The sequence below is a fragment of the Lonchura striata genome, chromosome 5 (assembly GCF_046129695.1).
Source record: "Lonchura striata isolate bLonStr1 chromosome 5, bLonStr1.mat, whole genome shotgun sequence".
Taxonomy (NCBI): domain Eukaryota; kingdom Metazoa; phylum Chordata; class Aves; order Passeriformes; family Estrildidae; genus Lonchura; species Lonchura striata.
Window position 1 is genome coordinate 11,270,989 of NC_134607.1, and position 22,812 is coordinate 11,293,800.

The 22,812-nt window shown below is 38.0% G+C and overlaps 1 protein-coding gene across 7 annotated transcripts in view; it reads left to right on the top strand.

Annotated features, from left to right (window-relative positions):
* The window catches only part of CCDC91 (coiled-coil domain containing 91), a 116,040-nt gene that overhangs the window by 22,809 nt on the left and 70,419 nt on the right, over window positions 1-22,812 (top strand). For all 7 annotated transcript variants that reach the window (XR_002465785.3, XR_013339998.1, XM_021535092.3 and 4 more), the window contains 3 exons: window positions 4,814-4,971; window positions 7,827-7,994; window positions 12,041-12,145. Coding sequence is in view for 5 of the 7 variants with exons in the window: in XM_021535092.3 (XP_021390767.2) it covers window positions 4,814-4,971; window positions 7,827-7,994; window positions 12,041-12,145 (431 nt within the window). In the remaining 2 variants the exon portion in view is untranslated. The remainder of the gene's footprint in view (window positions 1-4,813; window positions 4,972-7,826; window positions 7,995-12,040; window positions 12,146-22,812) is intronic.

Consider the following 22,812-nt stretch of genomic DNA (forward strand, 5'->3'; position numbering starts at 1 on the left):
CAAAACTTGAGCATAAGAACATTCCTGAGCAATTATTTCGGGAAGCTGCACTTCTCAAAGTTAAAGTTTATTGAGGAATGAAAGAGAAATTCAGTGTATACAGTAGAAAAGGAATGGAACTTCTTCATTCAAAGGATATTAGTTTCTAGTGAGTGTGGAAAATCTGTTGCAAATTGTGGGAAAACAGAAAAAGTTAAAAATAGGATTGTGACAAAGTCTTTTACTTGCTTTGGGGAAGAGGGAAGGGATGAGAATGATCATTTTTACTTAAACCATTTATATAGTTGAAAAATATATTACCTATTCTTTATCTCAAGCAGGAACATTAGGGAACTGTTCTATTAATTTATACAAGTGCCTGGTGCCTGTCTGCATTGATAAAATTTTATTGATAAATGTATATTATCAGTAGAACTAAAATATTATGGAGATGTTACTGATTTTGTTATGATCTAGATTTCATTCTTTTCACAAAACAAAATGGCACTTTTGCAGCATCAGGAAAAAATGACCAACATTGCACACTGTGTTGTTAAGCAGAGTAACTTATGCAAAATAAGCAGGGAATTTTCTTAACATTAGCTCTATATAAATCATGTTCTTAAAATATTTTTTATTAATTTATTTCTGGCTTTCATCTATTACAGAATAATTAGCATTGAAACAGAGGAAAAAAAATACTACAGAAACAATATTTTTCCAAATAACTTTATTATTCATCATGTCACTTTGATATGTAAAATTGCTGTTTAAATTCACTAGTATGTTTTAGTGTGTTTAATAAATTAAATCCAATACAGCTGTGCAGTGTTTGTCAGTGAAGTCCAATTAAAACCCTGTAAGGTGTGTAGAATTGGAATTATTTGTACGAACACAGTTTTTTGTATGATTTTAAGTGATATAGAGGTCCTAGGATAAGTTATACCCAGATATTTTAAACATTTAAAATTAAAAGAAAACTCCTGTATTCTGGATATTTTATTACTGTAAAATCTTAATTCATGCACATGACTTTTTCATGCAAATATTGCTGTGAATAAATTAGTTTATTGCCACAGGCAAGGTTTTAATAGTATTGGTGAAGTGCTTCTTGGGCTCTGACTGGTAGATGGATGTTTTTAGTAACAGAAATAACTGAATTGTCTGCCCAATGGTATCTATATATGAAGATGTTCCTGTCTTACCCTAGAAATTTCTTAGTAAGGCTTGTTGAAAATTTCAAGTGTATTATGGTGCTATTGAGGTGATTTTGATAAATTTGGGTAGTGATAACATTGTATACACCCAAGAGTTGATAAACTTTTCAGAAGAGTTACTCTTCTTGTGAATTTCCTACATATCTGCTGTTTGGAAGTTGTAAAACAAAACATTGAAGCCTGTGGCTGCATTTTTCAGTGTGCAGGCAGAATTCAGAAATTATTTCTAAGGCCTCAATGGTGACTTCATTGCAATTTTGCTCTTGAAACTGGTCTTGGGCTTCTTAGTATTTTTTTGGTAGTATGGACTACATGGCTATAGATTTAAAATGTTAGGATAGTAGATGAAATTACTTTTCTTATAGAATAGCTTGGCTTTAGAGGAATAAAATGTGAGGAAGAGTTTTGTGTGCTAAGTTACCAGAAATCATCTTGAGAGTGCATCAGAGTGGTTTTTTCCCACTGTAGTCACAAAACCAGTTTTAAACTCAAACTTTCTACCTGAATGTTACTTTTAATGAAAATGTTCAAGAATAAAGTTTTCAGTGTATGCAGTATAACTGAAAGTTTCCTTGAATTATAAGGTCAAGAAAGGGGAGTTTAGGAAGGAAATTTAATTTTGTTTTTGGGTTTTTTTAAATTTTTTTACAGCTGAAAGCTATATGTAGGGGAACTGTGCTATAAGTAGTTTGCAACATTCTACAAAAATATATAAAATAATTATTATATGATCTTTTTCTCAGATCCCTGCTATCATATGACTTCTTAATTGCTAGATATAAGTAACATTCTATTAGTAAATATTACCCATGTGGTACATTTGGTATTTGATGTCTTCATTCTGAAACTCAGTACAAAGGATAAGACTCAATGGAATGTTGATTTAACCGTTCATGTTCATCCATTTGGTTTTGTTTTCAGAATTTCTGTTCTCTCAGGGAATTTTAATAATTGTTTAAGCTTCATTAAAGACACAGAATTTTCCTTCCATCAGGGAGATTGCAGGCTGTCCCTCATCTCTGCTGCTATTAACAAACTGCATGGTTCTGGCAGTTCTTATGTACAAACTTATGACAGAATATTCTTAATATTGGGAAGCCTGGTCTTCAGAAATTACTAAATACTTTTTAAGTACAATTCTGGCAATAACTTATATCTGCATCTTATTTCAGCCTTTTCAGGTGTATAACTTTTGATATACCTGTAATTGAGTGAATGCTTCTTTTCTCTACAGTGCTCCACCTCTGATCATCGAAAAATAAATTTATTTGAAAATTCATCAGTCTTAGCCTGTTGGAGTCAGGTCAGGTAGTTCCAACAGAGGCAAGTTTTTGTTTCAGAGGTTGTGAAACTGTTCCATTATGGTAAATAAGGCATGGTAAGCAGGAATTATTTAGGAGTTCTCTTTATAAGCTAATTTTGTGCTGAATTAATGCAATTTCGCCAGTATCTGCACAAGAGGAATGAATTAAGAGAGCTTGAATTACAGACATAGCACATGTAGTTCTAAGAATGTCTAATTTATGAAGCTTTTAGCATTGCTGAAAAATGAAAAGAAGGTATTGTAAAAAAATATGTTCAAACAATACCTTGGAAAGTTGCCACCTTTTCTTGTCTTCTGCAAGGTCATGTGTTTAGTTGAAAAATTTAAACCAATATGTTTAGAAGTACTCACCAGTGGTTGCTCCTCATTTCCTAGGTTTCATTTTGATAACTTAAGGAGTGGGGATTTTGTTTCTGGTTTGGTTTTTTCTCCCCTTCAAGATACAAGGCATTCATTATTATAATTAGAACTACCGAAAGCTCCACCTGATTGTAGAAGATTTCACATAAAACTCTACTACCTGAAAAATTGAGTTTTATCTCTAGGATTGGACACCCCAAAATATGTGACTGTCTAAAGCTCTCATCTCAGCAAGTCTACATTCCTCCTGTGTGCCCAGTCTTCGTGGCTGTTTTTACTTTTGTGATAAATTATTTATATGTGAACTATGCCTGTGCTATGGTAATCCTCAACAAAGGTTGAACAGTCTGATCACAAGGATCATGGTCAGTTTTTCCATGTGAGTTGACAGTTTTAGTAAGAAAACTACTACTTGCTTGCTTGGTCAGAAATTGCCTGGTACATTTTAACTGTTTTTCCATCAGATGGAAATTGATTTAAAATTGAGACTCAGGCCATTAAGTGATAGCATAAATCTGAGACTTTAAGGTTTGTTTAGATACAAAAAGATCTTTTTCTATAACACTTCACTGCCACTTGAACTAACAGAGTAGGTAGTTGTTATAGAAAGCTGCCTTTGAAAGGAGACATTTGGAATGGGAGGGGAGTTTTATCATATGCTACTTAAAAGAAAGCCACAAAGTCCCGTTTCCAGTTCTGGAGAAGAGGTAACTATTAAAATACAGTTACCTAGACTGGTTCCTGTTCTGTTTGCTGAAATACTCTTCTACCTTTTTAGCCAAGTTTCCATCTTTGCTGATCTGTGACTTTTTCTTTCTCTATTTTTTTGGCCACATCCAGATCTACTATCATTGCGGTTACCCTACTGATACTTTTCTTCCTCATGGTTTATTTTCTTTCTTCTTTTCATTCAATGTGATTTGCATGTTCCTCCATGTTATACCTGAATCTTCGAACTGACATCTGAAGAAGATGGGACAGAGAGTGTTGGATTCAAGAATTAGTGTGTCCTTTTGAATGCCTTGAGGCCAGTTATGCGCCCTGGTTTGTGCTGAGTACTTGTGCAGTATAAAACAGGGATATTCAGAGGTTGAGCATCTTTTACATGTTACAGAGTTGTAACAATAATGGGAGCTGCTTTTTCTGAAACAATTGGATGTGCTCTTTTTGCCTATTGTAAAGACACACCTGGAGCTGACCGTGTCAAAGTTTGCCGGACTTTGCTGTTAAATGAAAAATGTGTGCAAAACTTTCTCTTTTTCTTTCTTTTTATTTAGTTTGTTTAGTTTATGTCTTTTTTCAAACCAAGATTTTCTGTTGTGATGGGTTGGTAATGCTGATCCACTGTTGAAGGTTTTATGGCATAACTGTAATTTGGTATAGAAAAGCTCTTAGTCCAGAATTGATTCCACTTCAATTTTATTAGCTAGAGAGTTATTTACTTTGTTGTCTTTTTATGTCTTAAAAAATATAAAGCTGTTTGATTGTGTGTCCTGGCAAGCTGTTTGTATGTGGCTTCTAAGTCAGTTGTGGATTTTTTAAATTTAAAAAGGTATAAAACTTGGGAAATTATAAGTATAGTTTTCCCATTGACTGAAACTGATTAAAGATCATGTTGAAGCTCTAAGGCTGTGTGAATCAAAAGAAACAGAGTTAAAACTCATCCTTTTGAGGGCTGTTGTCTTATAAAACCTTAGTGTAAATTAAAAGTCTAAATTTATTGTGACTATGATTTTGATTGTCATTAAGTTAATACTAGTGAAAAACAGAGGCACTTTGAGTGGAATTACTTTTCAGTGCAATTGAATTATAAGAGGTACATGAGCTTACATTGGTATGTCTAGACTTATGATGGGTTTTACAAGGAACGGACTCCAGAAACAGAGCTAAGTTTTAGGTGTTTCTTCATATTGTGTGTGTTTTCTGTTTCTAGTACCTGAAGTCCATAGATGTTCTGACATTCTCCTGGAGCACTCTGCGCCTTCTTCCTCCCTGCTTCCTTCTGACTCTTTCATTTTATCAAGTAATAACGTGGCAACTGCTATTCAAACAGGCAAGAGTGTGATAAATCCAGCTGTTCCTGAAGAACAGGTAAATTTTTGATCTTCAGTTCAAGAACTCAATGTATTAAATATCAGTGTTGCATCTTTTCTGTGCACATTTAGGTTGAATGCTTATTAAGGGCAAAAGGTCTTGGATTTCTTGGATGCAGACTTTGAAGCAAAATGATTTTTAGATTGTTTATGAAACCTGTAACTGATAGAAGCCATACTACTTTGAACTGCAAAAGCGAGAACTGTATTGGAGTTCTTAAAAGTTAAGGGCATGCCTGAAGGAAATATCAGCAGAAAGGTTCTCTCAAAAAAACTGTCTACTTTTAATGCTTGTCATACCTGTATGTTTTCTCAAGTATTTGAGGACTAGGTTTATAGGACTTTCAAGGATGGGCTCTGAGCAACCTGGTCTAGTGAAAGGCATCCCATCCCTGCCCATGCCAGGGCATTGGAACAAGATGATCTTCAAGGTCCCTTCCAATGCAAATCATTCTATGATTCAAGAATTAATGTTTAATCTTTACCTAAGATGTGGGGGGAGGGGGGGTTAAATTTAACTTTTGCTTTACTTTGTTTTTTCCCACATTACTTCCAAAGTTGAAATATGTCAGGTGGCTGCAATGCTGCTGAGAACTGAGCTTTGTTTCTTTCTAGGGTGTGAAAATGTTTCATTTTTAACTAAACAATTAGGTGAGCAACGAAGGAAAAAGCCTTTCTGCCTGGAGATTATCATAAGAAGTCTATCAGAATCATAAGAGCAAAAGAGCTGCTGCAGAAGAATTTACCCTTCTGAATTTTTTACTACCATTAATTGCAGTGACCCCCATTTGAACTTGTTAATTCATTGTAAACTTCCTTGTTTCAGGATGTGGGGTAGTACATGCTTCAGTTAGAAAAGGCTCTTGCCTCACTGTGAAGCAGTCAGTGTTTTGGGCTATTTGTCAACCCTCCTGTTTTCAGCACTTCCTTGGTTTTTTCTTCTTCAGGTTGACTCATCAGGTCTTGAGGCTGCTTCTGGTGAAAGCTGAATTTCACGATTAAGTCAGATATTCATTTTCTGACCATCTAAATACATTTCTTTAGAGCTATTTAAACAAAATGCACAAAATACAGATTTTGGTTTAACTGAGCCTTTTCTTTTTTTTTTTGAGGGGCATCTGTATGTTCACATTTCCAGAAAGACTGTGGCAGAAATTTTGAATTAATTAATTAATAAGTTACCATTTTGTGCTTGTTCCCAGGCTGATGTTCTGGGGAAAGCCTATAAAAAGTGAAGAAGAGATGTGCTCACATGCAAATGATATCAAAGAAATTTATAAATCCAAAAGTTATGGGTCTTTTTTTCTTGAGAGGGAGGAGTTTTTGTTTTCTTTTTTAACTGATGCCAGACAGGGTAATTTTCTGTATTGAATGCTCTTCATCTGGCTCTTTGACCACGTTTTGATAAGTAATTTTTTTTTTACTGGATGCATGATCAAAAAGTGATCTTCTTCAGCCACACCTTTTAAAATTTTGGCTAACAGTGAATAACCGTCAACCTTTCTTGTTTGTGCTAGGCCAGCAATTTTAGCTTTTGTGTTCCCTGGAAAGTGCACTTGGGTGATTCCAGAACACTAAGGCTTAGGGTTTTTTTTTTTTAAACTATACATTTAATCAGGTAATCTTACAGAAAAATAAAAAATAGACTTTGTTACTTCAGACTAAGCATGTGTGCAAATTCTAGCTGTAGTCCATATTTCAGTTTTTCTCATCTTGTTCTGTTCAGCTACTAAGAGACCCATCATTCTATAAATTCTCTGCAATGCAGGAAATAGTAAAAATTAAAAGACTTTATTAGCAAGTCCTGCTGAAGGGAGTTGAGAGCAGGTCCTTTAACATTATTTTGAAATGGAGATGACTTTGCACTAAGGAGTAAACAAAAGGAAAATGGTGGGCAGAAAACTAAACTAAAATATTCTTATACCTATTAGAGGGTGGTGTTAGTAGAACTATATTCTTTTATAATTCTATCTCCAGAGGCTCTTGAGGTTTCAGGTAAAAAAATCCTTCCCCATTACGGGTTCCATACTCAGAGTTTTTGGTGGTACCAGACTCTTGAGTAGTACTCAGAAATGGAATTGGCACATATGGCTTCACTTTGGTTCTTAGGGGAGAATTCAGAGCACAAACTACAGTTTTCTCTCTGTCTGTCTGCTGTATCCTCTATATTCCTGCACAGTCAAGATCTCAGCTGGTTTTGTTTGTTACTTTATTTGAATAATTTGAGATATATTTATGGGAAAGTCAACGCATTATCTGAATGTATGTTTGGAATAAAAGATGCTAAGGGGTGAATGAGGTCAGATCAGTCAAACCTTTCTTTAATAAATACACTGAGATGTTCCTTTCACCACCCAAATCTCAAGCGTGCTTGACTTTCAGATTGTTGAAAAAGTGGCAGCTGAATAAATGTACCATTTTTTTCCTTGGAGTTCTTTTGTGGCAAAAATAACAAGTTTTTGCCCCTTCTTTTATTTATTTTAAAGGGGAGAAATAAAGCTTTGAATTTTGTTATCTATACCACAAAATGTTTTAAACATTTTAAACAAATTTATCTATGTTCTTTTCTGAAAGTGTGGGCTTACCGTTAGTGTTTCACCTGTTTTCTGTACTTCCACAGTTTACTGAAATAGCAGTCACCAAATGCTTAGAGATGTCTGGATTTCTTTTATTTTGTTAGTCTAGCCTAAGGATGAGATATTTGTTTTACCACAAACCCTTTGTATTCCCTCGCTGTGACCACTGATTGCAGTGTGCATTGGGTGAAAACATGGAATGACTAATCTAAGGAGAGTTTGTTTCCCTGAGGCATTGAGGGAGATGATTCAGTTCCACTTTTCTCCTATGAACTAGGCTCAAGAAAATATTCCAGTTGCCTCTTCAAATGTAATTGAAGACAAGACTTCAGCTGATGTTGAGGCAAAGAGAACAGATGAACCCAAGAGCTGCCTCCAACAAGCTGTTGCAAACCTCAAAACCAAGCTTTGCAGTGCTGAAGAGGAAAAACTAAAAATCAAAAAGGTATGAATAGTCAGTTTGAAGGAAAACATTTGGTATTTATACAGGAATTGACTATAGGTGGAGCTGGAAGAGATTTAAAATTAATTTGAAATGAAATTTTTTAATAGAAATTAGCCAAATTCCAGAGAAACTGGCCAAATTTAGAATCACAGACTTCCAAGACTATCAAGTTCAACCTGTGCCAGATCCCCAGCTTCTCGCCAGCGCACAGCACTGAGTGCCACATCCAAGCATTCCCTGGATACTTCCAAGGATGGGGACTCCACCACCTCCCTGGGCACCCCCTGCCAGTGCCTGACTCCCTTTTCCATGGAGAAATTCCTCCTGATGTCCAGCCTGAACCTCCCCTGACACAGCCTGAGGCCATTCCATTTCCTCTTGTCCTGTGCCTTTGTCCTGGGGGCAGAGCCTGGCCCCCACCTGGCTGCAAGAGATAAGGTCCCCTTGAGTCTTTGTTTTTTCCAGGCTGAGCCCCCACTGCTCCCTCAGCCTCCTCTCATCAGATTTGTGCTCCAAACCCTTCCCCATCTCTTTTGTCCTTTTCTGGATGCTCTCTAGAGACTGGCTAGAAATGGGCACACCACTCAATTTAGCCAAAATACTGGTTTTTTAGCTCTGATGTTTATTTTAGGTTGAATTATTAGAAACTTTCAGGAAAAAATACTTTTTTAGCCTAACTGATTAAAAAAAAAGTATTAAAAAATATTATAAAAAAAGATACAATCTTTCTCAGCATGAGCTTTGTTTTGATTTTTTTTTGGGGGTGGGAGCTCTAGTAGCTAAATACTTCATATTTCTTCTGACCTGAATACAATATGAGCATCAAGCAGGGCTGTGCCCACAGTTACATATCTGAGTTAGCAAAAGGCCATTGAGGCATGGGAGAGTGAGTTTAACTTCTGTTATTCTTAATACTGTTTCTTGGGAGGCCTCAAGTTATGATGGGGAAGGAGAAAACAGCTTTTTAGAAATGAAAATGAGGGTGAATGACTTGAGCTAAGGATGAGGAGGTCTGTGATGGGCTGGTTTTGCTGAGTGTGTGAAGGAAAGGTTGAAGGGAAGCAGTAATACAGTCTGGAAGAGGAGACAGGTTGAGAGAGAGGCTTTAGATTGGTGTTCCACAGTCTGTTTGACTGTTTTGTCCAAAAGCAGGGTTGAACTAAGAAGACCTGCTCTTTCTGTCCTCCTCATGACTCTCCCAGTCGTGCCTTTATTTGAATAGCCATGTAGTGACCTGGCAGGTAATTTGTTTCTATACTGGCTGCCTGAATGGCTTGAAGAAATAGTTGCTCTTGAGCAACTGAAAGGGTGCCAGCAGCTTATGTACAATAGCAATGGCTGCATAAAGGAAAAATAAAAATATTTAGCTCTTTGTACAGCAAATAATTTTGAAGTTTATTGTCAGTGGTGTTATTCTCCTTCCTCTCTATAGGTTCATGTTGGTCAGGCTTCCAGAGTGGCTCCCTGCAATATGCCACAATATTTTAAGGTTTTTTTGAGATGCAGCAAGAGATCATTGTATACCTGCATATGTGTTATAGGATTCCTGCCTTTTTGTGTCTGGCTCTCAGTGGCCACGGAATGGAGGTTCACCGGCCGGCTGTCCCGCTTGTGGCCGCAGGGCAGACACACGAGTGGCCGCAGGACAGACACACGAGTGGCCGCAGGGCAGACACACGAGTGGCCGCAGGACAGACACAGGAGTGGCCGCAGGACAGACACAGGAGTGGCCGCAGGGCAGACACACGAGTGGCCGCAGGACAGACACAGGAGTGGCCGCAGGACAGACACAGGAGTGGCCGCAGGACAGACACACAGGAGTGGCCGCAGGACAGACACAGGAGTGGCCGCAGGACAGACACAGGAGTGGCCGCAGGACAGACACAGGAGTGGCCGCAGGACAGACATACGAGTGGCCGCAGGACAGACACAGGAGTGGCCGCAGGACAGACACAGGAGTGGCCGCAGGACAGACACAGGAGTGGCCGCAGGACAGACACACAGGAGTGGCCGCAGGACAGACACAGGAGTGGCCGCAGGACAGACACACGAGTGGCCGCAAGGACAGACACAGGAGTGGCCGCAGGACAGACACAGGAGTGGCCGCAGGACAGACACACACGAGTGGCCGCAGGGCAGACACAGGAGTGGCCGCAGGACAGACACAGGAGTGGCCGCAGGGCAGACACAGGAGTGGCCGCAGGGCAGACACACGAGTGGCCGCAGGGCAGACACAGGAGTGGCCGCAGGACAGACACAGGAGTGGCCGCAGGACAGACACACAGGAGTGGCCGCAGGACAGACACAGGAGTGGCCGCAGGACAGACACAGGAGTGGCCGCAGGACAGACACAGGAGTGGCCGCAGGGCAGACACAGGAGTGGCCGCAGGACAGACACAGGAGTGGCCGCAGGGCAGACACAGGAGTGGCCGCAGGACAGACACACGAGTGGCCGCAGGACAGACACAGGAGTGGCCGCAGGACAGACACAGGAGTGGCCGCAGGGCAGACACACGAGTGGCCGCAGGGCAGACACACGAGTGGCCGCAGGGCAGACACACGAGTGGCCGCAGGGCAGACACAGGAGTGGCCGCAGGACAGACACAGGAGTGGCTGCAAGGACAGACACACGAGTGGCCGCAGGGCAGACACAGGAGTGGCCGCAGGGCAGACACAGGAGTGGCCGCAGGACAGACACAGGAGTGGCCGCAGGGCAGACACACGAGTGGCCGCAGGGCAGACACACGAGTGGCCGCAGGGCAGACACACGAGTGGCCGCAGGGCAGACACAGGAGTGGCCGCAGGACAGACACAGGAGTGGCTGCAAGGACAGACACACGAGTGGCCGCAGGGCAGACACAGGAGTGGCCGCAGGGCAGACACAGGAGTGGCCGCAGGGCAGACACACGAGTGGCCGCAGGGCAGACACAGGAGTGGCCGCAGGACAGACACAGGAGTGGCCGCAGGACAGACACACGAGTGGCCGCAGGACAGACACACGAGTGGCTGCCCCCGAGTCTTTGCCGAGACTGTTGCGGGTGGCGGCGATTGCTGCGGGTGGGGAGCGCAGCAGAGACACAGAGCACGGGGAAACCGAAGCACAGGAATGAGGGAAGGACACTTGTCTGAGCCTCCAAGGCTTTAATCTCGAAGTGGGGGCAGAGCAAGTGACAAATCTGAAGATGAAAGGACTACTTTTAAAGGGGGGGGAACACGGGGAGGACACAACCTTTGAGCAATAGGAGGGCATTAGGGCAGGGGTGCAGGGTAAGGGCTTCCCAGTAGAAGCCAACATGGGGAGGGTGCAAACCTCACAACCCAATTCTGCTTTGAGGAAGGGGTGAAAGACAGGGAACACTCCAGAACCAAAAGGGTGTGCTATCTTTGACAGACAGGGGTAAGACAAAGGAACAAGGGAGGTATACAGGTGGATTGACTTGTGGATTGACATACATTTTGGCAGGAAAAACTGTGGAAAGCAACTCAGGACTGAGCCATTAGGGAAGCCAAATGGGGTACATAGAACGAACCATTACAAATTTATAACAAGGAATATTAAAACATACTACAGAAGAACAAAGTGCAAAATAACAGACTATCACAGCTTTTCAGTGAAAACATTTGCTGACAATACATTTAATATGCTACTTTTCAAGTGCAGAAAGGCAGAGCAAGATACTAAAAATACGAAAATAATTGGAACAGAATAGAATAGCTCCAGCTGGAAGGGACCTGTAACAACAGGTCCAGCTGCCTGAACCCTTCAGAGTTCAGAAGAAGTTAAAGGATGTTATTAAGGGCACCTTGGCCACTTCACATATGTGATTCCTTATACATGGGACATGCCTTGGGTATTAAATACTTCACACCTGTGCCAATTTAAAGACTACAGTCAGATTTTTCTTGCACAACGCTTTATCTCTGTGATAATTAGTAGACCAAATACCACAGTTACCAGAAATTAGTTTGAATGGTTTAACGAATCTGTGTTTTCACAATTCACAAATGTTTGTAATTTCATGTGTCTTATTTTACAAACTTTATAGGAATTGGAATATTTGCTGGAAAAACATAGCATGTTAGAAATGGATTTCTTGAAGAAAAAAAAAGAAAAGCTGCTTTTACATCAAGATCATTACAAGACACTCCAGGTAATTTCTTTCTGGTAGTATCTTTGTTTTTCAGGAGGGTTTTTTATATAGTATATTTATGTCCAACAAATATTCTTCTCAGCAACAGTAGGCCTGTTCCAAAGCGTTTTGAATTTGAAGAGTTTCTAAGGTTTTTAGATCAGAGCCTTATTTTTCACATTAGCAGGAATGTAAGTTTAATATCCTACTTGCCTAACTACATTCTTGTAACTCAGAACACTCTTCCTTGTTAGGACCTATTTCATAAAACAGATGAAAAGAAAACCACTTTGCTCAGTAGTTGTGTTTAACAGCATGACTTAGCATGTACTAGAGTGCTATGGCCAACTGTGCTGTTTTACCTAATTTGAATATAGAATAATTTATGCTGCATAATACAAATCTGTTAAGTGTAATTAGATGATAGACAGTAATTAGAATTGTTTCCATTGTAAAAGTTAACATCTTCCATTAAATACATGTGTAAAGTTTCACATCCCAGGCAAAATTTTCATTGAAGTTTTCAGTCATCTTCCAGTGTTAGAGCAAAGCAAACTATGTTTCAGCATTTCAGAAGCTTGTGTCTGTAACTCAGCTTCACTTAATTTTTTTGCTGCTGTGGATGGTCTTTAATAGCTATTGCATTGTTTCCCATTTTTATTTACATAGTTGCTGTAGTAATTTGTTTTGAATTCCTGACAGCAGTATATTCTGGAATTTACAGTAATATAATTATCTAATACTGGTCTTTTTCCTTTTTTGGGTGTAACACTTTACTCAATGAAAGAAATGTTTGCTTAGCCATGATGTAAAAGGATGTTTAACTTAAAACCCTCATGATTTATGGAGTACCACAGTGGTTATTGGTTATCCTAAACAGTAGAATGGATGTTAATACTTGTGTTGTTAATACTTAACTTCTGATTGAAGATCACTGTGAATTTGAATAGTGGAAATGCTACTGAGGTTTTCAGTCATCAGTCGTATCATAACTCTTTGAGTCAGGTACTACATTTTTCAAAAAGGGCAATAAAAGGGTCATAACCCTTATCTTTGTAGAAATGTTCATGTTCCTCTTGATGCTTCCTCCTGATGTCTTCTGGGTACAGCCAGAATCAAACTAGAGGAGAAAAGTGATTCATGCTTCTAAGAGGTGCCTGTTAAAGTTATTTTCCTTAGACTTGAATTGTGGATGCCTTCTGTTACTACAGCTTTTAGTTTCTTTTGTCTTTCTCCTCTGGCTCCTGCACCACGAAGGTCACCACCTGTGGGCACACATGGAGCTGGCAGCTGCCGAGGGCAGATGTCTGTCCCACTGGCTCTGCCTTTTCCACTGGTTATTCGTGCTGTTGACTTGAAAAGCTTTAAAGCAGACTGCAGTGGATCCTCTGGCACAGCTTTGGGAACTCTCAGGATGAGATTTCCAATAGGACCGATGCCAGCATCCAAAGCTGTAGGTGCGCATTGACTTAATTCCTTTTAAATGGAATTACTGTGTTAATGTTTGAGTAAAAAGTATAAAATCAATGCCTCAGGAGACTTTTCCAACTGCCTTTTACATGAACATGCACTGTTTCATGCACCTTTATATTTACTAATTAACTGTATTCTGGCACTTGAGGCAGGGAATTCTCAAAAGCTGCTCTGGATATAACAAAGCCACTCAGTTAATCTGATTTTTAACAAGGCGGTATTTGGATAACACCCTTTTTTTATTAAGAAGAAAAAGTTACTTTGCTTAGTTCTGAGAGAAGATTTCAGTGATCTTTGTCAACTAAGTTACTAATCTAATTTTTGTTTACATCTTTTCTTATTGGTTTCTGCCTCAGTCAAGGGTGACAGTTATGTTAGCACAGTTTTGTGTCAAAATTGCATCAATTAAATATGTTTTAGTTTTTTTTGTTATAGAAAAAAATAACTTTGAAAGGCAAGGTAGGAACATAAAAATACTTTCTCTAAGCTGAGTTACCATTTTAATGAAGGAAGTTTTGTTCTGGACTAGTCACAAACTTTCTTCATCATAGGTGTGCAAAAAAAGCCCTAAGCTGAATTAGGTAGTTCTGAAAATTGAAGAATTGAAGGCCAGTGAGAATCACTATTCCTAAGCATGGGATGCAGAATTCCGAATCTTTGGTATAGTGTTAACATTTATCTAATGGATAACAATAGAGTTATCATACCACTTCTATTATTGTGTAAATCTAAAAAGTAAAAAGTTCTGTGTTTCATCAAAATAAAATTAGCTTTAAAAAAACCAAGATTGAACAGACCATGTAGTATTTTCACATTCTTAACATTATTTCCATATGTAACTGCAACTACCAGAGACAATAAAGGGGCAGCAGTGGGTTCATAAACCGAATAAACAAATTGCTATTAACTGATATTATAGAGTTGTTTGGATATTTAATGTAATGGTCTCTTTGAGATCTTGAATTTGTATAAGCTAATAAAATTAGAGTTATGATTCCCACATTCCTGCTTCAGTGTTTGTACTATTTAAGAGGCAGAATAACAGTATATTTCTGACTTCTTTACTTGCAAATTGGAACCGAGTTAAAATTGCTGTGGGAAGTGTAATTTTAGGGGTTTTGACTTGTGTGCAGTTGCAACCATAAAGTTGCAATCTTAGTCTTATAATTCCATGCTTATTTTAGACAGCAGAGAAACAGGTGCAAATATATGTCTGATTTTTATATTTTCTTGGTTAGTATGTCAGTTTTATATTTTTCCCTTTTTTGATGTACATTCATCTCAACTTTTAATGCTTCAGCTCTTCCTTAGGTGTGAGTTGCTATGTATTTTTCAGTTATTTGAAGATAGTAAGTCAAACAAGATTTTGAAGATAATGCAGATTTAGTGGTCACTTCATCCTAGAAATCTAAAATTTTGTGGTAGCCACATTACAATATGTTGTAGAAATAAGAAAAAGCTGCATTGTGAAACTACCAAACTCCAATTTGTAATACAGTGAAAACCATCAATAGCAAAATTAACATTCCTGTTCAGTAGGTGATGTTCTCTTGTTCACAAATCACTGAGAGAACACTTAATTTGAGAAGGCAAAGTAGTGCCTGTTTTCCACTGCTCTGAACAGGAACTTAATTCTTTGGACAGATTGTTTAGCTGATAAGGCCCCTGATGTTTGGTCTGTCTACAGACAATTGGTTTTGATGATTCACTGAGAACTGGATCATACTTTTCACTGCTATTTGTTTGATTTACCACACACTCACATTTGAAGAAGTGCTGCATTGCCACTGGAAAATTCTAGTTGCAGTTAAACACATTTTTTCCCATCATCATCCCTTTCTAGAAGTTATGCAGGCTGTTTTCCTAAAGAAGAATATAGTTGCTGTGGGGTGACCTTTCTTTTTGAAATAAACTTCTTTATTTTTTGACAATGGACTTCTGTTCTTCTAACTTAACAAACTTGTAGCTGTTATGAAAACACCAACCAGAAACCATTGTTTCTGTTCAACCTTCCTTTACGAAAGATCTTAGAAATTTTTATTTTAAAAGGGACTTTAATATGCTTATTTTATGTAGCAGTATTACTGTTATTGCAAAGAGTCATGATTGGAAATGAACTGGTTGTTAGTGTGACTTTACGTAACATTTTTGTCTGTAAGAAAGCAGGTAAGATAAGGCTCCTTGTTTGAGTGGTTTTTCAGAAGGGCAGGAGAAGAAGACTATCCTAAGGAAAACATTGACAGAGCAGTACAGGATGATCCAAAGGACATTCACTTGGTCATGCAGTAGCACCTACCTGGAATTAAAGATAGCAATAACCTAAGTTCAATCATTGCAGGTGTTAGATATTGTTTCATTTATGTATTTCCGTGGCTGTTGATGTTTGGGAGATTTTTCATTTGAGTACCTGTACAAATGTCACATTTAAATTATACAGCTTCAAATTACGAGGAAGAGTTTTTAAACACAGTTATATAAAGATAGAAAATGGTAAACCTGAGATTTTGGGCCAGTTTGTTCCCTCTTAACTCTGAAGGATGACTTTGTTCTGATTAATATCTCGTTCTGGAGGTTTTTATATATTCCACCCATGTATCATACAAATTCACATGAACCAGGATGCCTATTTGGTGGTGTCTGTCTCCTTGTTTTTGAAGTTAGTGCTTCTACCTCCCTTTTATTCCAGAGTTTAGTGATGTTCATCCATGCAGGCCTCCTGCTGCCTGTTCTTGACTTCCCACTTGTCCCTGTGGACCATTCTTGGGTTTGGAGGAGATAATCCCTGAGCAGGAACCAGCTCCTTTGGAATTTTCTCCTTAGGGTGGTGTCCCATGGCCCAGGCAGATCCCAAAGAGTCCAAAGCCTTCATCCCTCAAGTCCAGTGTTGTGATCCTTGGATTTGTCCTTCTCCTGAGCTCACCATCTCATGGTCACTGCAGTCAGGGCAGATCTTCACATCCTCAGAGAGTCCTCCCTTGTTTGTAAGGCTCGGGTCCAGCAGAGTGCCTTATGGATTGTTCAGCTTCCTGTGTTCCAGGGCTTGTTATCTGTGTGCCCTGGAGTCTCCTGGATCTCTGCATTGTCCCACTGGCAGTTTCTGGACTTGGACACATTCCTTGTGAGGAATCACGTAAGGCCCCCTTCTGTTGTCTGGAGAAGGTCTCACCTGCCCTCATCCTTCTGGAGACTGTCTGGCATAGCAATTCCCACTGTTGGCCTGCTAATCCTGACCCCAAATCCTTCACTGATCCCCTATCCTAAAGCAGAGCTCCACACATTCCAGCTCCTCCCTCACACACGAGGTGATGCCCTATCATCGCCTTCCTGGCCTTTCCTTCCAGGAGAGTGCATTTATGATCCTGGAAAAGGTGTTCTGCAGGAGGTTGGAAACAGGTCTTGGAGGTAGGTGGTTTTTATGGCTGGAGTACTAGAAAATGTATGTTTTCTTACAAAACTAATATATGACTTACATCCTGTTAAACACTATCTTCTAAGAAAATATTTAGGTTGGTTTTAGGTGCAGACATAGAGGAGACAGAATGTTAATAACAAAAAAACATAGGTGTGAAAAAAAAGTTGATTTTCTGTACCTGCAAACAAATTTATAAATGAGATTCCAGGAAATTTCATGGGTCACAGCAGGGTTTGAAATTATGGAATATGGAAAAAGGGGGAATTTAGAAAAAACACTTTAACAGATAGCAGTGCATCTTTTTGCTGAACTGCTAAAGGTATTTATGGATATGGCAACAATCCCTTGCCAACAATCCTCTTTTTCAAGTGAGTGCCAGATACCTCACGTTTATTTATTCACCTTTATTTTTTTTAATGTTACTCTGTACTCTTCTTTCAGACACTCATTTTTATTCAAAGTCTTTATTTATTAATAATTTCAGAGCTGTTTACATTTTGGCCTGTTTCCCCCCTACTCTAACTGCCCCACTCTGCCCCCCCCAGTTTTGATGTGTTATTTCCTCTAAATTATTTTTCCATTTATGAGGAAAAATAACATTTTATTTGTATTACACAAATATTCTGTATGAATATTTGTATTACAGAAAGATTTCTGTATTTCTGTACAGAAAGATTATGTTTTCCTTTTAAACTTCAATTATTTTATTAATTGTTTTGTTGTCTTGTTTCAGGATTATTAATTAGTAGAGTGGATGTAAGACTAAGCATTCTAATTTTGTTTTAAAAATATACCTCTCTTATGCTGTGGTGTTATTAAACAGCTTTGAGATGCCCAACTTGCCTTATAATCTGATATTCAGTTACAATCATAGGGCATGACAAGCATTTTTTTTTTACACTTATGTGCCTCCTTTGCCTTCCTGATTTTAAAAGTATTCAAAAAATGGTGCTTAAATAATGTTCATTTTCTTAGTGTGCAAGTAGGTATTAGCAAAACAGGTTTTTTTTAAACTAGGTTTTGTGTCCTGACTGCTTAGTGTGTGTCCTGATCTGTTTTTTGCCAGTGCATCCTGGATTTAAGTGCATTTACTGATTTATGTTCAGTGTGTTAATGTCTGTGACAGCTACTGCACATGTTCATTTGCACATTCACAGTGAGTGCATTTGGAGGGATTAATTTTTTTCTCCTACTTGATATGGAAATTCTAGTTAAGGGGGTTGTGAAATGCCCAGATATATTTAGCACTGCTTGGTTGGAGTTCTTTACCACCAGTCTTGTCACAGCAAGATTTTCACATCAAGATCTTTCTAGCTTTTGTAGGTAGGAGTAGTATTTTGTTGGATTTTTGAGGGAATAATGAAAATGTGCAAAATTTATCAAAAAAGAAACCTATGTAGAAAGGAACTTGGGTAGCTGTATTGCTAAGACAATACTTAAGGCCAGTTATTTGTTACATGAATAAAATTTAATAGAGATGGAAAAAGTTTAAAGGTGTAGCAGGTTAATGAGCTATAAAACTTTCAGCAATCTGCAGCTATTCATAGTTTATTAATGAACTGTGAACTGGCAAGCTGATTTAGCAATTAAAGGGAAATGTTGCAATGCTTGCAGGACAGTTACCTGTTACTTGGCATGCACCTCCTTAAAAAATGTGGGGAATGGTGCCAAAGCATCTCCATGTCTCTGGGTCCACTCCAGTCCTGTATGTGTTCAGTGTGAGGCATCTGAGACAGGGTAATTATTGTCAGTGCCTGAGCATTACTCACCCCCAAAATAGTAAATCCTAGCCAATATTAGTCAAAATCAGTCAATACTTTTAAAAGAATTTGTACTTCCTGTTTATACACTTGGAGACATAAGATGCACAGCAAATATAAGGATGATGTTTTAGGGAGAAATATTAAGGATAGTCCCTTCATTGTCCTTTACCTGTTAAATTGCCTTATTCAGTTTATATTTCATTAATAAACTATGAATGACTGCAGAATGCAGGTTAATGCACTACTGAAACTTTTATTGCTAAATTAACCTGCTACACCTTTAAATTTACTTTTTAAATTAGTTTTAAATTTTATTAGTATATAGCATACACTTGGTATTGAAGCACTGTTTGCTTGTGTTTCTAAACCCAGCTGGAACATGTAATTTGCCATGAATTAAGGAAATTCATTTGTGTAAATGTGTTCTAATCTAACTAATTCACACACTGGAAATTATAGCCAAGAAACACTTGTGATTTACATATCAAAGTTTAACTTATTCATCCCTTTCAAGTTTCCTTGGTAACTTCCTTATTAATTATGACTATACATTTTTTTTATTTGAGTGAGCTGCCAGAATGTTAATATGTAGGCAAAGTGTCAACAAATAACTAATATTTTAAACTACTACTAAAGGTGTGTAACAGGTCACTTCTATATAACTCCTGATATTGAGAAAGCTGTTCCAGACATAAAGTATTGGTTACTTTATTGTTGCTGTTCCTAAATAAATAACGTTTTGCTGCTGACACTTGTATAAGGTTTTTTCCTCACTAAAGACTTAAAAGGTCCAGAAGAGCATGTGACATTTAAAATAATCATGTACTTAAAATACTGAAAACTTTTTTACTATTCTTGGCAAAAGTTTTATCACTGAAAGAAAGTTGATATTGATGAAAACCGGAACATCTGTTCTTAAACCTGGAGGATATTGAGATAAAACAGATTTTCCCAGTTCTATCCAATTCCTTAGAAATAAGCCTACCTTACTTGAAGGTATTGATAAACACAATGCAGTGTTTTGGTTTTGGATATGCATTACAAATTAAACCATTCTCAGGGAAATAATTGTTTAGGATGATCAAAATTAATTTCCAGAAGTGAGTACCATAATGAAAAAATGAAATTATGAAAATGAAGGTCTGAGTAATGCTTAAAAAATAATCTTAGGCATTGCGGTAAAGGACTGAGAGAATTTCTGAATTGCTTCAGTTATTATAATTTTTAAAATATATTTTTAGAATACTTTCAGACAGTAAGTCTATGCTTAATGTACTTCCTGTTTATGTAGGGAGAATGTAAAGTTTCTGTCCTAGTTTTTCAAAGGGCTGAGTTTGTCTGAATTTTGAGATAAGTAAGAAGTGAGTGTGTCATTGAAAATCAAATTTCCAGTGACTTGCTAGGCAGAGAATTTGCAGTAAGTCTTGTTAACTTCAGGGAAGCTCAGAAGAAAAACACCGTTTGTGCTCATAAGCAACAAAGCATATAAAATGTTCTGAAGCTCCCTTATATTCAAACTCTATAACTGGAAAGGTGCTTTTTGAAGAGCCTTCTTGTTAGTGATAAGCAGAAGAGGAGATCCATTTCCATCTTTTTGAGCTAAAACCTGATTCCAGACAGTGTGTAATGCCTGCTTTTGTGAAATATTTTGTTTAAAAGAGTAAATAAAACAAAGGGGGGGGAAAAAACCTGAGAAGGGTCAGTAGAGGGAACAATTCTGGGGTTTTAATATGGAGTGTGATTACATCTGCCCCTTGGCAGTTCCATTACCTGCACAGAATCCCCAGTGGGAAAACAGCTGCGTTCAGCTGGGCTGGTGGGGAGTTCCCTGAGTCCCTGGGACTTGGACTCACTGCTTATTAAGACATTTCAACTCTGTGTCACTCTAACATGTTCAGTGGTGTTTTAAGATAGATTAATCTTCTATATCCTATGCTGTTATTTTCTATAAATGTGGTGACAGTTGTCTACTGAGGAAAATTATTCAGGGCTTTATGGAATCCAGCCAGAAATGCAGTGGACATCTCCCATGCCAGAAGAAAGGGGATATTGTAGCTAACAAAGACTGCAGGAATAGTTTAAAAATACCTAATATTTTGCATCATATTTTCATTAGTGAGTTCTCTCATAAATGGGGCTCTAGTGGCACTTGCCATCCTGTTTACATCAAATTTCTCTGCCTTTACTTTCACATTTTTTTGAGAAATGATTATTTGTTAAATAAAAATAGCAGCTCTTTGAGGCATGTTGCAACTTCTGTGACAATATTTTATCAACTTTCAGCACAGTCCCATTCTGTCGCCACCAATTAAATTACCTTATCCTGTACCAATGCCTGACATAGCTGATGAATCTTCCATTGCACAACAGAAACACAGTAGTATTTTTTAAGAAAGAACAACATGTTTATTAATTTTTATGATATTTTGTATTTTTAACTGGTGCTGCACTATTTTACATTTTTAAATGTGGCCTCCAGTCCTTTAAATACCTTTACATATACTTAATAAATCTGCATACATCCAGTTGAGAAGGCTATATTACAGCAGGATTTACTTTCCCTTTTTGCAAACACTTTTAGCCAAGAGCCTTACTGTAAGCAATGTTTGTGTCCCTCTGAAGAGGGGAGCTGCTCAGAACAAGAACGTGTCTTAATCATGATTTTTCTCATCTGGGTAAGCCAATTTGTGGGAGGTCTGACATAGTGTAAAATACCAAGAAGTTTCAAACCAAGCTAAAACACAGCTCAAGATTTCTATCAAATTCAGTCCTAATGCTACAGACTTTTAAAAATATATTTATATTTTAATTTCTCACGTACAACAAAGGAAGAGTGAGCTTGTTTTTGCCTCCTTGCCAGTTGGCTTGGAGAAAGGAACTGAGGGACTTCGAAAGGGGCGGCATTTTTATGGTCTGGGTTTGTAGAGTTAGAGGAAACAATATTTGTGTCCAAATTAGAATTCCTCTGCTTCTCCCTCTCAATCTTTCAGCAACAACAGGGTTCTTACTGGGGGGAAACGTTTTGGCTGCTGTGGGATATTTTGTGGGGTTTTTTGATTTTGGGGTTTTTTTAGGGGGGAAAGGGGGAGATTGCCTTTTTGTTCTTAACTGCAGCATATTGAATAGATTAAAGAGGGAGCTGTAATTCAAAATAAAAAATTCAAATATGAGAATCGTGGTTTTAACATCATTGGAGTGAAAGATGGAGTTGAGGGGTGGAAGAAAGTGAGGGGGTGTTCTAGAAACAAGGAAAAGGCAACAAGGAAAAGATTGGACAGTGAATGACTGTCAGATACAGTAATGACAAAGTCAGTCCCTGCCTCATATTTATGCACTTATCAAAGACTATTTCTTTTAATTTTGTTTAAGTGTTAATATTGTCAAGATGAAGAAGTAAATGGAGTGTATAAAAATGTCAAGAATCTTAAGTTGTATTACTTTTGGACTATATTTTGAAAAGCACAGGTCTATTTTTGTTATTTTCACTGTACCTCTGTAATTCTGAATATTTATCTGTATGAATCCATTTACTTTTTCTTTTTGTGGTCAATAGTAATACATATTAAAAATTCATTAGTTGACATAGCTTAATTATCTGTAATTTTTAAAAAATTTAAATTTAAATTTAAAAAACTGTTTCTTAAATCACAGTTTAAGTAAAAAAAAAAAAAAAAAAAAAACCACCAAAAACCAAATAAAACCCAGCATGGCTTTTAGTTACCTCTAAGAAATTTAATGTGGCATCAATCATTGCTGACTCTTTCTGAAGGTTCCATCTGATGTTTTCTGTTTTAACTTAGAAAAAAAATTGATTTTACCTTGGTTTAGTGATTTTAGTGAGACTGCTTTGCTTTGAGGAAGAGATTATGTTAATTTTTTTTTTTAACAGATTGATTAGATTTACCACCTACCCCGCATCCTCAAACAACTTTTCTCCTTTGAAGTAACTAGGTTTGCAGTTAGTTCAGTACCATCAGTGTTTCACAGTAATTAAAATAGAGACATTAATAAATGTATGTTATAGTTTTCACCTGGGGTTG